The sequence below is a fragment of the Loxodonta africana genome, chromosome 11 (genome assembly GCF_030014295.1).
Source record: "Loxodonta africana isolate mLoxAfr1 chromosome 11, mLoxAfr1.hap2, whole genome shotgun sequence".
Classification (NCBI taxonomy): domain Eukaryota; kingdom Metazoa; phylum Chordata; class Mammalia; order Proboscidea; family Elephantidae; genus Loxodonta; species Loxodonta africana.
The window spans coordinates 45047400-45063902 of record NC_087352.1 but is presented as its reverse complement, the minus strand read 5'-3'; the positions used below and the strand labels follow the sequence as shown (position 1 = coordinate 45063902).

General features: G+C 38.6%; 1 protein-coding gene across 1 annotated transcript in view; it reads left to right on the top strand.

The window, feature by feature from the left end:
* The window catches only part of ZCCHC2 (zinc finger CCHC-type containing 2), a 56185-nt gene extending 40006 nt beyond the window's left edge, over positions 1-16179 (top strand). The window contains exons 9-14 of the mRNA XM_064294427.1: positions 6816-6951; positions 8247-8311; positions 8869-8963; positions 9593-9721; positions 12914-14407; positions 15336-16179. Of these exons, the coding sequence (XP_064150497.1) occupies positions 6816-6951; positions 8247-8311; positions 8869-8963; positions 9593-9721; positions 12914-14407; positions 15336-15403 (1987 nt within the window). The 3' untranslated portion in view covers positions 15404-16179. The remainder of the gene's footprint in view (positions 1-6815; positions 6952-8246; positions 8312-8868; positions 8964-9592; positions 9722-12913; positions 14408-15335) is intronic.
* Positions 16180-16503: the final 324 nt, after the last annotated feature.

The window sequence follows — 16503 nt, the reverse complement described above, 5'->3', positions numbered from 1 at the left end:
CTCTTGCTCCCAAAGCGGTGAGACCAGTGGAGTATCCTAGATGGCCGCTCACAGACTTTTAAGACTCCAGACACTACTCAACCAGAGTATAATGTAGTACATTTTATTTCTGAACTGTCTTATGTCAGTTGAGCTAGATGTTCCCGAGACCATGGTCCCACAGCCCCCAGCCTAGCAGTTTGGTCCCTCAGGGAGTTTGGATGTGTCTATGGAGCTCTGATGGCCTTGCCTTATGCAGGCTGTGCTGGCTTGCCCAGTATTGTGTACTGTCTTACCCTTCACCAAAGTTACTGCTTATCTATTACCTATTAAGTGTTTTTCCATCCCCACCCCTCCCCTCCCTCGTAACCATCAAATATTATTTCTTTTTGTATGTAAACCTTTTCATGAGTTTTTACAGTAGTAGTCGCTTAGAATATTCATCCTTTTGTGATCGACTTACTTCACTCAGCATAATGTCCTCCAGATGCATCCATGTTACGAGATGCTTCCCAGGTTCATCGTTGTTCTTTAGCATTGCATAATACTCCATTGTGTGTATGTACCACAGTTTGTTTATCTATTCAGCTGTTGATGGGCAACTAGGTTGTTTCCATCTTCTTGCTCTTGTGAACAGTGTTGGAATGAACATGGGTGTACATATATCTATTTGTGTGACAACTCTTATTTCTCTAAGATGTATTTCTAGGAGTGTGATTGCTGGATCATATGGTATTTCTATTTCTAGCTTTCTAAAGAAGTGCCATACCGTTTTCCAAAATGGTTGTATCATTTTGCATTCTCACCAGCACTGCATAAGAGTTCTGATCTCCCCCACAGCCTATCCAACATTTGTTATTTTCTGTTTTATTGACCGTGCTGGTAATGCTGGGGTGAGATGGTATCTCGTTGTGGTTTTTATTTGCATTTCTCTGATGGCTAGAGATCCTGAGCATTTCCTCATGTGTCTCTTCGCTGCTTGAATGTCTCCTTTGAAGTGTCTCTTCATTTCCTTTGCCCATTTTTTAGTTGATTTTTGTTTGTTTGTTTGTTACAGAGGTGTTGGATTTTCTTGTAGATTTTAGAGATTAAACCTTTGTCTGATTTGTAATAGCCAAAAATTTTTTCCCAGCCCGTAGGTTCTGTTTTTACTCTTTTGGTGAAGTCTTTTGATGAGCATAAGTGTTTAATTTCTAGAAGATCCAAGTTATCTAGCTTATCCTCTGGAGCTTGTGTGTTGTTGGTTGTGATTTATATCCTGTTAATGCTGTGTATTAGGGCCTCTAGTGTTGATCCTATTTTTTCTTCTATGAACTTCATAGTTTTTGGCTTTATAATTAGGTCTTTGATCCATTTCGAGTTAGTTTTCTATATGATGTGAGGTATGGGTCCTGTTTCTTTTTTTTTTTTTTTGCATGCAAACTTCCAGTTTTGCCAGCACCATTTGTTAAAAAAGACTGTCTTCTCCGCATTTGATGGACTTTGGGTCCTTGTTGAAGATCAGGGAACCGTAGGTGGATGGATTTACGTCTGGGTTCTCAGTTCTGTTCCCATCGGTCAATGTGTCTGTCGTTGTACCCGTACCAGGCTGTTTTGACCACCGTAGCTGTGTAGTACATTCTGAGGTCAGGTAGTGCGAGTCCTCCTACTTTATTCTTCTGCTTCTTTAGTGCTTGACTTATCTGGGGCCTCTTCCTTTCCATATAAAGTTAATGATAAATTTTTCCATCTCTTTAAAGAATATTTTTGGTATTCGGATCGGTATTACATTGTATTTGTAAATGCCTTTGGGTACAATTGTCATTTTCACAATGTTGAGTCTACCTATCCATGAGCATGGTATGTTTTTCCATTTACGTAGATCTCTTTTGGTTTCTTGCAGTACTGTTTTGTAGTTTTCTTTGTATAGGTCTTTTACGTTCCTGGTTACATTTATTCCCAAGTATTTTAATTTATTAAGGGCTATTATAAATGGTATTGTTTTCCTGATTTCCTTTTCATCATTCTCTTTATTGGTGTATAGGAATCCAACTGATTACTGTATGTTTATCTTGTATCCTGCTACTGTGGTGAATCTTTCTGTTAGTTCCAGTAGTTTTCTTGTGGACTCTTTTGGATTTTCTAAGTATAGTATATCATCCACAAATAGGGATAGTTTAACTTCTTCGTTACCAATTTGTATGCCCTTTATTTGTGTTTCTTGCCTTATTTCTCTAGCCAAGACTTCCAACACTGTTAAATAGGAGTGGTGATAAAGGGCATCCTTGTCTCATTTCTGTTCTCAAGGGGAGTGTTTTCAGCCTCTCTCCATTGAGAATGTTGTTGGCCATTGATTTTACGTAGATGCTCTATATTATGTTGAGACATTTCCGTTCTGTACCTTTTTTATTGAGAGTTTTTATCAGGAATGGGTGTTGGACTTGGTTGAATGCCTTTTCTGCATTGATTGAGATGATCATATGACTCTTTCCTTTTATTTACGTGGTGGATTACATTGATTGATTTTCTAGTGTTGAACCATCCTTGCATACCTGGTATGAATCCTGCTTGGTCATGGTGTATTATTTTTTTGATATGGTGCTGAATTCTGTTGGCTAGAATTTTGTTGAGAATATTTGCATCTATATTTATGAGAGAGAGATACTGGTCTGTAATTTTCTTTTTTAGTGGTGTCTTTGCCTGGCTTTGGTATCAGGGTTGTGCTGGCTTCATAGAAGGAATTTGGAAGTATCGCTTCCTTTTCTACATTCTGAAATAGTTTGAGTAGTACTGGTGTAAGCTCTTCTCTGAATGTTTGGAGGAATTCTCCAGTAAAGCCATTTGGGCCAGGGCTTTTTTTTGGTTGGGAGTTTTTTTAATTACCTTTTCAGTCTCTCCTCTTGTTACGGGTCTGTTCAGATTTTCACCGTCATTTTGTGTTAGTTTGGGTAGGTAATGTGTCTCTAGAAATTTGTCCATTTCCTCTAGGTTTTCAAATTTGTTGGAGTATAATTTTTAGTAATACTCTGTTATGATCCTTTTTATTTCAGTTGGATCTGTTGTAATGTCCCCCTTTTCATTTCTTATTTGGATTATTTGCATTCTCTCCTGTTTTTCTTTTGTCTGTTTGGCCAGTGGTTTGTCGATTTTGTTGATCCTTTCAAAGAGCCAACTTTTGGTTTTGTTGATTCTTTCTATTTTTCTATTCTCTATTTCATTTATTTCTGCTCCAATCTTTATTATTTCCTTTCTTCTGGTGGCTATGGGCCTCCTTTGCTGTTCTCTTTTTATTTGTTCAAGTTGTATAAATAATGTTTTGATTTTGTCCCTTCTTTTTTGATGTGTGTATCTAGTGCTATAAATTGACCTCTGAGGACTGCCTTTGCTTTGTCCCAAAGGTTTTTGTATGATGTGTTTTCATTCTTGTTTGATTCTAGGAAATTTTTGATTCCATCTTTGATTTCTTCTATTACGCAGTGGTTTTTAAGCAGAGTGTTGCTCAGTTTCCATGTAATTGAATTTTTTTTCCTTACTCTTCCTGTTGTTAATTTCTGCTTTGATGGCGTTGTAGTCAGAGAAGATAGTTTGTGTTATCTCTGTGTTTTGGATTTTGTTGAGGGTTGCTCTGTGGCCTAAGATGTGGTCACTTCTGGAGAACATTCCATGTGCGCTGGAAAAGAATGTGTACTTTGCAGCTTTTGGGTGGAGTGTTCTATAAGATCAAGTTGGCTGATTGTGCTCTTTAGCTCTGTTGAGTTTCTTTATAGATACTCTGTTCTTTACTGAGAGTGGTGTGTTGAAGTATCCTACTATTATTGTGCAACTCTCTCTCCAGTGCTGTTAGAGTTTGTTTTATGTATTTTGGAGCACTGCCATTGGGTGCATAGATGTTTATTATGGTTAAGTCTTCATGATGGATTGTCCTTTTAATCATTATATAGTGCCCTTCTTTGTCTTTTATGGTGGATTTTGTTTTAAAGTCTATCATATCTGAGATTGGTATTGCCGCTTCTTGTCTTTTTTGGTAGTTATTTGCTTGATACATATTTTTTCCATCCTTTGATCTTTAATTTACGTGTTTGTTTCTAAGGTGTGTCTCTTGTAGACAGCATATTGATTGATCCTGTTTTTTAATCCATTCTGTCACTCTGTGTCTCTTTATGGGTGCATTTAAACCATTTACATTCAATGTAATTGTTGATAGGTATGAGTTTATTGCTGTCATTTTGTAGTACCTTTTTTTTTGTGGTGCTAACGTCTTCCTTGTTCCTCTCACTCTTCTGTGCTGAGTTCCTTTTGTTTGTGGGTTCTTTTTCATTATTTATTTTTTTTTTGTAGATTTTATTTTTATTGAGACTTTGTTTTTCTTCTTCATTTTGTTGAGTAGGTTTGTTAACTTTCTTTATGATTACCTTGAAATTTACTCTTATCTTTCTAGGTTTGAACCAGTATATTATTACTTGGTATCGCCTTTCCTTCCTCTCCATTAGAAAGTTCTATGCCTGTACCGTTTATTCTCTTTATTGTTCTGACGTTGTTGTCGTTTACAGATTTACCTCTCTGGTTCCATGTTGCAATTGTTTTGGTTTTGGATAGTCCTTGAGAGTTCATTTCCTAGTTTGGTATCTGACTGGTACAATCTTACGTCCTCGATTCAGGCTGTGGTCTAATGTTGTTTGTCCTCAGACCAAAGGACTCCCTTTAATAATTCTTAAAAGTTTAGTTTGGTTTTTACATATTCCCCATATTTCTTTTTAACTGGGAATGTCCAGATTTCACCGTCATATTTGAATGAAAGTTTTGCAGGATATATTATTCTTGGTTGGCAATTTTTTCTTTCAAGATTTTTTATATGTTATCCCATTGCCTTCTTACCTGCATGGTTTCTGCTGAATAATCAGAGTTTAGTCTTATTGTTTCTCCTCTGTATGTGACTTTTTGTTTTTCTCAAGCTGCTCACAGGATTTTTTCTTTGTCTTTGGTTTTAGTGAGTGTGATTATGATATATATGCCTTGGTGTTTTTCTTTTGGGGTCTATCCTATATGGGGTTCATTGAGCTTCTTGGGTGGTCAGCTTCTGATCATTCATGATATTAGGGAAGTTTTCTGTCAGCAATTCTTTAGTGATCTCTGTTTTTTTCCGTTTTCTCTCCCTGTTCTGGAACTTCGATCACTCTCAGATTTTTGCTTTTGATTGCATCTGACATAATTCTCAGGGGTTCTTCATTTTTCTTCATTCTTTTTCCTTGTTTTTCCTCAAACAGAGTTGTATGCAAGTGTTTATCTTTAATTTCACTAATCCTGTCTTCCATTGTTTCAGACCTGCTCCTCAGCCCTTCTGTGACACTGTCCATTTCTGAAATCTTGTTTATCTTTTGGATTTCTAATTGTTGACTTTGTATGATTTCTAGTTGTTCCTTCTGGTATTTCTAAGCATTCATCTGTGATTGTTTTCCTTCTAACTGATGTATTAGTATTTCCTGTAGTCACATCTGCCAGCAATAAGTCCACTTGGTTTTTGTCTGAAAAAAATGTTTATTTTGCCTGTATTTTTTAAAGATGCTTTTGTTGGGTGTAGGATTCTAGGTTGGCAGTTACTTTCTGTTAGTGCTTTGAAACTATTATTTCACAGACTTTTGGCCTAGTGCTTTGCTCCCTTGTGTTATATCCTCTCGGCTTACCTCAGATTTCTGCTGCAGATGCAGTAGACGGTTTGTGTGGGATCACACTCGCCTCCTGATAGTGCCATCCCACCTCAAGCTTGGGACACAAGTCTTATATGTTCTGCCTCAGGGCCTTTTTGATTCTGCATGGCCCTCGAGCATTGTCCAGAAGTGAAAGGGGTTTCACCTGCCCAGGGTCAGCTCTAAACTGATGGGGAGCTCTAGGTTCCTGTCCTTTGGGTAGATAGTTTTGGAAGGCCCCAGCAGTTTTGAACCTCTGTTGCTTATAGTGGCAACTTCCCTAATGGATCCTCCTGTTGGTTTTTCTTTCTTTCCTTTCTTATTCTCCCTACACCTTTGCTCTTGCTTCCTGGTATCACCTCCCAAGTGAACTGTGTCATTCCAGACTCTGCTTCTGGGGGACACTCAAACTTAACATATCTGGCTTCTGTTGTTTCTGTCACTTATTGTTGTTCCTTTGAAGGTAATAATTTTTTTCCTTTGATTGCTTTTAAGACATTTTTTTCATTGTCTGGTTTTCATCAGTTTTCCTGTGATAATGGTTTATAATTTTTTTTGGAATTAATTCTGTTTCTTAAAATTGTAGCTTGATATCTTTGGCTTGAGAAAAGTCCAGTCACTTTCTCTTCAGAGGCTGCATCTGCCTGATTCTCTCTCTTCCTCCTGAGACTCCAAGTCATTGGATGTATGTAGATTTTCACCATGTCCAACATACCTTTTACACTCTTTTTTCCATCTGTTTTTTTCTCTCAGTGCGTATGTCTATTTTCTTCTGATCAAATTTCCTTTTCACTAATTTTCTTCATCTATTTTCCACCCAGTAAGTTGTTAATTTCAGTTTATTTTTACTCTTCTAGAATTATATCTGGTTCTTTTTGTATATTCCATTGTACTTCTAAAATGCTCAACCTTTTTTTTTATCCTTTGAGCACATTAAGCATGATTATTTTCAGGTCCACATCCCTTAACTCCATTATCTGGATCTGGTTTATTTCCCAGAGTATATACATTTCTTTTTCCTTTAGAGCTATTTCTAGGCATTCTGTAAAAAAAAAAAAAAATGATACATTGAATAAAGGGTGACTATAGCTTCTCCACTGCATAATGTAACAGTTTAGATTGTTGAGGACCTATTTTCATACTTTAAAGCCATATAAACCTTTCTTTTGATAGCACTGTTGGTACGAGTTGCTCTCCAATGGATGGGCTTACCATGCAGTATTCTGAACAGAATGGGATTGTGGATTGGAGGAAGCAAAGCTATACAGCCATACAGCACCCAGAGCACTGTGTGACCTTAGCTGACCAGGTATAGGGTTTTTAAAAAGTTTTTTTGTTGTCACATGGTTAAAATATTGCTACTTACAAGAAAATTGAGTTCTATAAATACTCTCTCAGGTAGTATATCTGGCAGGAAGAAACGAAGGAATGTTCAGGTGTTAGATTTTAAACTGCTTTATATGATCTAAGCTTTTCTGAGAACTGAAAAATTGTATAGATTAAGTCGGAATCGACTCAACAGCACTGGTTTTTTTTTTAGATTACTTTTATCGTTCATGTAAAGTTAGTATACTTTAATAAAAAACAAAAACCAAACCCATTGCCGTCGAGTCGATTCGGACTCATATCAGCCACATAGGACAGAGTAGAACTGCCCCATAGAGTTTCCAAGGAGCTTCTGGTGGATTCAAACTGCCAACCTTTGGTTAGCAGGCATAGCACTTAAGCAGTACGCCACCAGGGTTTCCAGGTATACTTTCGTATGACACCTAAAATGTTCATTCTAACTAGGGGGCACATTAACTTGGTAATACAAATTTTCTTGCTTTTGAAATAGTTGTTTACATTTCAGTCACTACCTTGCTATTGGTGCTGTGAATTTTAAAGCTGACCTACTTTCATGAGTAGTTGGGCCAATTGACTGGCATTCCTGCATGTAATTGGGAAATACTTGCTTTCTTATGATTTGGGTGGAGAGAGTAGAATGTTCTCAAGTATGTTAATATAATATGGCAGTACAGATAAGGGGAAATGATACCGTCGCTGGTATGAAGAGAGCTTTCTTCCTCTGTCTAGAAGATAGATTTGTTAACCTAATTTTATCTTTGGTCAAGGCTCAGATCCAAATGTTAACCCTTCCTGGAATGTGTCTTAATCTAAAGCATTAATGCATATTTCGAGAAATTGTAAGTTGTCTCAGTCGTACTTATTTGGTGACTTATTTTCAAAACCCATGTGATTTTTCCCCCTTTATAAAGTTAACAAAGAACATATGTGTTGACAGTTTTACTCACCTGCGCTTTTAGAGAATACTAATAAACCTATAACCTGTGCCAGTCACTTCATTGTGTTTAGTATTGTGATCAGAAGAAAGGATACAGGTCCATTTTAAAAACAAAATAGGAATATTTCTCATGATTAGTATTGTCACAGAAAATGCAAAATTTAATGGCTCAGGTAGATGACTTCAAAATAGGTTGGAAATAAAAATGTATTAGCATATACGACTGGGAATGTTGCATTTTCGGTTTGTTATCAGAACAAGAGGATGCCTGCATGACCATGGATTAGCTTCATCTGATTTCTTTTTATTCTTTCTTCCAGCATTCAGCTGACAAATGGAGCTTATCTTCAAAAAATAAGAAGAAGGGAAAGCCACAAATAGAAAAGTAGGTTCAATTTGGTGCATCCAGTAGAGGTTGGTAAGGAAAGACAATATCACATCACATTTTATTGTGGACATGTTTACTTTGTATATAAATAGTATCTTTCCATTAGTTTTCTTTATACTTTTATTCTAGACTTTATTCCTTTAATTCAAAATATTAACGTGTACAGGTGATAAAGCTGTTGTCAAATAGCATATTCTGTTTGGAAGGGTAAAACTCTCAGAACTGTACACTAAAAAGAGTGAATCTTGTATTGAATTATACCTTGCTAAAAAGTTTTAATTATAAAACAAATTTTTTGAGGGTAATTTTGCTAATACTGTACTTAATTTGGAAATCTGGTGACATAGTGGTTAAGCGCTACAGCTGTTAACCAAAAGGTCAGCAATTTGAATCCACCAGGCGCCCCTTGGAAACCCTATGGAGTAGTTCTACTCTGTCCTGTAGGGTTGCTATGAGTCGAAATTGATGCAGTGGCAATGGGTTTTGGTTTGGTATTTAATTTGATTTGTAGAGAACCTTAGAAAATGTAGGTAACATGTATACATTTGGTTTAGGGAGAAAATTAAGAACAATGACAACAGACTGAGTAGCAGAATAAATGGCATTAGACTCTCCACTCCTCAGCATGTCCATGATGGTTCTGTGAAAGGTAAGAAAGGTTGTTTTTCTTTCAAATACCTGTTGCCTAAATATACTTAGCATCATACTTATTATATCAGTAGGCATTGAGTTGCCATGTCAGATCCTAATATATTTTTATCTTGCATTGATGTAAAGCAGTCTCTGAATTAAGCAATTTTGAGATGTTAATGGAGTTAATTGAAGCAATAATTCAGCCATAGAGGCAAGCATTTCCTTTGCCACAGTTATATTTACCTACCTTTTTCTTTCCTTTGGCGGCAGCAGTCTCCTAACTTGTCTCCTTCTCAAGCCAATCTCTGCCGAAGAGCGGAGGCTCAGAGAACATGGAAGATCTTCCCACTTCTTTGCAGGCCATCCTTATGGAAGTCTTCCAGCATGAGAGTCTACCAGTTTCTTAAAGTCAATTAGATTGACTTGTTTCTTTATACCATTGGTTTAAGAATGTATTTATCAATTATTTTCAATTAAAATTATGGTTTAATAATGAATTTTCACCTGGGCCAAGGACAAACTTTTTAAGTGGTTGTAGGAAAACTGAAAACATATTTACAGCTGCAACTAATTTCTAATGATTTAATTCAGAAAGTAATTTAACTCCATGGCCTGATTTTTTAAAAATGGAGTTGTTCTTTTTAGATGTGAATTTGGACATTGGATCTGGACATGATACGTGTGGAGAAACATCTTCAGAGAGTTACAGTTCTCCATCTAGCCCACGACATGATGGAAGAGAAAGCTTTGAGAGTGAAGAAGAGAAAGACAGAGGTTTGCTGTTTGGTGGTGGGGGTGGGACGTGAGCGGAGCTGGGGAATGGTGATGGGAAATGTGTATTGCCTCTTAAAAATCAAACTCAAATATAAGCAGTTTTATGTTCCTATAAGTGTTATTATGGATTTAAAATTGTTATAAAGGGTATTTTACAACCAATTCCTTAGCAGTTCTCAGCAGTGTTGATTTTAAATTTACTCACTGCATACGAAATTAAATCAAAAAAAGAAAGTTGTAACAAAATGTAGAGTTAGTGTAGAAAGATTGAAAATATGTATATTGTTAGGTACATATGTGTTTATAATTTTTCTGTCTTCCTGATAGATTGATGCTTTTATCATTATAAAATATCCTCTTTATCTCTACTAATAACCACTCCAGCTTTCTTGGACACTGCTTGTGTGATGTCTCTTTTTCCATCGTTTTACCTTTTAGGTTTAACTTACTTGAGTCTCTGAATCTTGGGTGCATCTCTTATAGACAACATATATATAGTTGGGTCTTTTTTTTTTTTTTTCATTCTGCCACTCTCTGCTCCTTGATTGGAGTGGACTGTGTAAGCCATTTACATTTAATGTAATTGCTGATAAGGTAGGATTTACATCTGCCCGTTAGCTGCGTGTTTTCTGTGTGTCTCATGTCTTCCCCTTTGTGCAGAGCCCCAAAGGACTGTTAGTTTTCAAGGCTGCCTTAGAGCTAGAGAAAGGAGGATGGGATTAGGGCAAATTAAAATATCACAAGGCTTGCCGTTCTTACTTAGATTCAGGTTGTTGCATGCCATTAGTTAATTTCCATTTTTCTGAAAAAGTTGATTTTGAAATTTCCACCAGTGTTCTTACTGCTTTTATGAAGGAGAAGATTTTTGGGGTCCCTCCTCTGTCATCCAGGAAGTACGATTTCCTGGGGAATGTGTGTGTTGAATGAGGATGGAGTTCTTTACACATGATAACAGCATCCGGCTGGTAACACTTGGACATAGGTGCACCCATGCTGGGCAGAATCAAATTGTTTCTATTGTGTCACCTTCATATAGTGATCTTAGCACAACACTTCAGCCACGTGTAGTTTCTTTGGGTGCAGTCTGAGCTCTTCTGAGCCTCAGCTTCTGTGTTAAATTATCAGGTCATGTTTGGAGCTGTGGCAGTTGTGTTGCTACATCACGTACAATTAAAGCCAGTCTGCTTTGTATCTTGTAGTCATGCCAAATGTAGTGACTGCACTGCCAGCTCTCCTCACCTGAGGAGCACCATGTTTCTGATCTGCAGTTCCCCCATGAGAGAAAAAAATGGAAGTAACCTCTCACAGAGCTGTTGTGAAAGCTAAATGAGAATTTATATGCCTTACCCAGAAAAGACAGGCTTTGAGCACAGCTCATTTCACATATTATGGTTGATCCTGTAGGATGCACGAATAACTCTGTGGCTCTGTAGCTAACAGTGCAGATCTGGCCTCCATGTCACAGGTTTTCAAATACTGCTGTACACTTGAGGGAACTTTGCAGCAGCCTGTTGTCACATAGCATGGGATGGTGGGTCTCTGGAGGAGTTTTTAATATGACTCAGTTATTAAGTGACTTAATGAGCCTTCCCTAAATAAAAGGATCATTTAGGACTTGCTGAAAACAGCTAAAATATCCACTTTGATAGAGGGCTTTAGCCATTTTTAGAATGTTGAGTGCATGAAAAGGTTGCTTTGAAAAGCACGTGACTTTGTTGTTACTATTGTTCTTGCTTGTGGTGGGTTTTGTTACTGTTGTGTTCTTTTTAAGATTTTATACTTTTCTAAGTAAGTGCAAAAAAGGATGACACTTATTTCTAAATAACTAGTTGAGACCTTAAAATGGTCAGGAAACCATTTGGAACCATTTAAAATCATAGAACCCTGCACTATGACTTAAGATTTCAACAAAGCCCCATTCGTATAGAAATTTAATTAGACATCCAAAAAATGTTCCAGCTTCTTTTGGACTTAAATATTAATCTTTGACCCTGCACTGGTATGATGGTACAGGTATAGTGCTTTAAATAAATCATAAAACTTCGGATACTTTTTGTTTTGCAAAGTTCAGCAAGAAATATCCCAACTAGGGGAAGTTTATCCTAGAACCATTTGCTCATTAATTTAATTTCTAATATAAATTATTAAAAGTTGCATTAATAACTATGGCAGTAAGTAGATTTCTGCTTAATCTTTCTCCAAGAAGACGAGTCTGATTTTAGTAGTCTCTTTCAAGAAAGTTGAACATTTTAAACTGTATGTAATCAGTTACCTTAATAAATAAACATCTTAAGTACATACGTAATACAATTAACTTATGTTTATGAGCAGACATGTTTAAAAATAGATGCGACCTTTAATTGGATGGTCTGTGTATACACCAATGCAGTATGTGGGTTTATGATTTTTACACGTTGTGAATTAGGTGTTATCTTGTGCCCTCTTTATACCAAAAGTCAAGAATCTCAAAAGGAAGTCTAGGTTGAAGTTATTTCTGGATACAAGTGTAAGAGCGATGTGGTAGTGACACCAAATGCAGTGTGATTTCACACCTGCCGCTCTGCTCTTTGGATTTTGGAATGATGGCTGGGGGCTCGTATTTGCCTTGTTCCTTGTGTTCTGTACACTGGTTTTATGATGGTAATACTGGTTTTAAATTTTCTTTCCCCTGTTGAAATCTTTAAGACTAAGCATGTTTATTCCATTCTAAAAACAATCTCTTTTCCATCCCCTTCCTCTAGATGTTTGATTTAAATATAGTCTTGATGAAATCCTTTAAATTTATTATTTATCTGAGACAAAGACGGAGAACTTGAGTTTGGCAGTGTAGAATGTAAACCAAGTGGATTGCCAAAGTTGTTTAAAGTTAAAAGGACGTCATACTTGTCTCAGTGTCAAGGTGGGACTGAGTAAATCTGTGTCCTATACTCTGCTTCGTTCAGTCTCAGTTAACCTTTTGTTTCATTTTGCTTATCTTCCTGTGTTTTGTAAATGATGCGTGGATATGTCGATGATCCGTAGAAAGCCGGAAGTCAAAAGAAGATCAGATTGGGCAGTCAGGAAACATGACAGAGGGTCACGTCTATCCCAGTTCCAAACTTCAGAGTTAATTTTAGTTAATATTTTTTGTTTCTAGAAAGAAAGATGGAACTTACACTTGTGTTCCTGTCTATTCACATTTTTTTCCCCTAGATACAGACAGCAATTCTGAGGACTCTGGGAATCCAGCAACAACCAGGTTTACGGGTTATGGTTCTGTCAACCAGACTGTCACTGTCAAGCCTCCTGTTCAGATTGCTTCACTAGGAAATGAGAATGGAAGCCTCTTGGAAGATCCCTTGAACTTCCCCAAGTATCAGCATATTTCTTTTATGCCAACTTTACACTGTGTCGTGCACAATGGTGCCCCAAAGCCTGAGGTGGTTGTTCCTCCACCCAAATCCGTGGATGGCAAAACAATAGGGATGCTGGTTCCTAGTCCTGTGGCTATTTCTGCAATTAGAGAGTCCGCAAATTCAACCCCTGTTGGAATACTTGGGCCAGCAGCTTCTACTGGAGAATCAGAAAAGCATCTTGAATTACTGGCTTCCCCTTTACCTATTCCGTCAACTTTCCTTCAACATAGTAGTACTCCTGCTTTGCACCTAACAATTCAGAGGCTAAAATTACCACCACCACAGGGATCTTCTGAGAGCTGCACCGTTAACGTCCCACAGCAGTCAGCTGGGAGTCTGAACGTCGGATCACCAAACACTGCCTTCATTCCTGTCCATAACCCAGGTAGTTTTCCAGGATCGCCTGTTGCTACCACAGACCCCATCACAAAACCTGCATCCCAAGTGGTAGGACTAAATCAAATGGTGCCTCAAGTTGAGGGAAACACAGGAACACTCCCTCAGCCTACCAATGTGAAGGTAGTTCTCCCAGCAGCAGGCCTCTCAGCTGCACAGCCACCAGCTTCCTACCCTTTACCAGGCTCACCCCTTGCTGCCGGTGTGTTACCCAACCAGAGTTCCAATGTGCTAAACACGGCAGCAGCTTCCACTCAGCCTGCGAGCGCAGGCCTCAGCCAGGTCCAGCCGACTGTTCCTCCTGCAGTTCCCACCCACACCCCAGGCCCTGCCCCGAGTCCAAGCCCCGCTTTGACACACAGCACTGCTCAGAGTGACAGCACATCCTACATCAGTGCTGTGGGCAATACGAACGCTAATGGGACAATATTGCCGCCGCAGCAGATGGGCTCCGGTCCTTGTGGTTCTTGTGGGCGAAGGTGTAGCTGTGGGACCAGTGGGAACCTTCAGCTCAACAGTTACTATTACCCTAATCCGATGCCCGGACCAATGTACCGAGTCCCATCCTTCTTTACTCTGCCGTCCATTTGCAACGGCAGCTACCTCAACCAAGCACATCAGAGCAATGGAAACCAACTTCCTTTCTTTTTGCCTCAGACGCCATATGCAAATGGACTGATGCATGACCCAGTCATGGGGAGCCAAGCCAACTATGGCATCCAACAGATGGCAGGATTTGGGAGATTCTACCCTGTGTACCCAGCACCTAATGTAGTTGCCAACACCAATGGTTCAGGGCCCAAGAAGAACGGGAACGTGTCCTGTTACAATTGTGGTGTAAGCGGACACTATGCACAGGACTGTAAGCAGTCGTCCATGGAGGCCAATCAACAAGGTAATCACGATAACTCCCAGAGGACTTGTTTTTGAGTTTGCCCGTTTTCTCCTGACCTTAGTGATCATGGTGATTTTCTGGTAACAGAAAGATCTGTTTGTGTGTCCACTTAATGTGTGTTGTGGTTTCAGTGACAAATCATAAAATGCAAGTGTCAAGACCTAGTAGTATAGGCCCAGGGTGCACAGAACACAAGGAAGTTCAGAGGAATTCAGTCTCCCAGTAAGCAGTCAGCTAAAGGCACTTTGCAAGGACTCGAATGGGAATTTGCATTCTCCAGTGTCAGAGCGCTTGCTTGCAGCACTTTTGTAAAGCTACAACCCTGTTTCGTATAGTAAGCAAAATTTTTAAAAACTGAAAAACTAGGATGCAATCTAGCCTTCCAACATGCGAGGTTTTAGAAACTAGTGTAACTCTGCATAACCAGCTGGCCTTCAACGCACTTTCCCTGTATTACCCCTTTCCTTCCCAGCAAACAAGCCGAAGATCCAAGATTTTATTGTATTTACAGATTCGGGAGTATGGGGATTTGAATTTAATATTCTCACCACCAGAGAGGACAAGAACAGGCCCGTAAATACTAAGTCTGAATAAGATCCCAAATTTAGTGTTAACCTCAAACTGTTGTCTGTCACTCTCATTTGGCCTTCGTCATTTTGCCAGATCCTGCCCCCAAAAAGAAAGAAGTTTTGAATTGGGAGTAATTACTTGGCAGTTTTAAAGAAAAGACAAAGTTTGATAGCTTTAGGTTGAACTTGAAGCACACACCTCATATCCCTTTTTTAAAGTGGCTTTATTTACCATTTTGTAATTTGTAAGTGCTGACAAAGGTGCCTTCTGAAGAGCATGCCCGTTTGATATCTTGTAGTGGTTTGTGATACCTTGAATTGTACACAGTGACTTAGCGGTTCTGTCTTTCCCATTTTAGGCACTTACAGACTGAGATACGCACCTCCCCTCCCCCCTTCTAATGATACGTTGGACTCTGCAGACTGAAACAAGTAAAGCTTGCCTACTTAATACCCTCAAGTGTGGGGAAGTTTGGTGGGGTCTGGAGGGGAGGAGAGGAAAGGTATTTTGTTGGTTTTTTTGTCTTCACATTTCCTAGATTTCTATGCAGTTGGAAGTTTTCATTTCTCTTGTACAATGTCCACAACAAAAGACGAATGCAATGCTTTTGAGCCTCTGGTCTCCTGGCTCAACAACAGGCTTCTATGTATGATATGTGTAATTTAAACACATGAACAAACTTATCAAATGGAAAATGTTGATGCGTGCTTTTTTTTTTTTACACTGAAATACTTGCTGTGTGCAATGTTTACGGAATCTTGAAAACTGTGTATTTGACCCTTTTTTTTTACAACACTGGTGACAGTCATATGGTTTTGAAAAAAAGAAACTTTGCTTCTTCCCCAGCTTTTCTCACTTTCGCCCCAAGCAAGCACTTCTCCCCACCCGCTTCTCCGGCCTACAGGAGCAGCTGGCAGTGGGCTTGTCCACACTCGGGCACACTGCTCCACAGAGGATTGGAGGGTAAAATGTCTCCACCTTCATCTCCCTGGAGAGCTCACGTTCCCCCAGTAGTGTGTCTGTATGTAAGAAACAGCATCATATAAATACATATATGCAGCGTTTGTTGTCCAAATAAAAATTAAAATAAGTAAAAGAGAGGAAGAAGTGAAACCATATGAAACTGAAAAGATATGAAATGGACAAAGAGCTTTTTCTTAAAAAAAAAAAAAAAACTTTTTAACTTCCATCATACTTTTTTAGCCTGTTGCTCCTGAGAGACGCGAAATGAACAAACCAGTGTGATTGTTGTTCTCCTGTGTGTTTGTGTTTGTAATGAAAGTTAACAGCCACCTTTACTTCCTGTAGTCTACTACTGTGTCATGGTAAAAGAGACGCTACTTGAGTAAAAAACTGTTCCTTTCCCGTACCAGCTGTCACAGTGTTACATTGTGTTTAAGATGTGTATGGTTTGTTTCAATCTAAACAGAAGCTGTGGGTTTCTACAAAAAGTCAGGTATTTGTGCCCTCCCCTGTCTCTAGAGCAAAGTCACTTTGTAACCGTTTCCCACTAGGCACAACTTCAG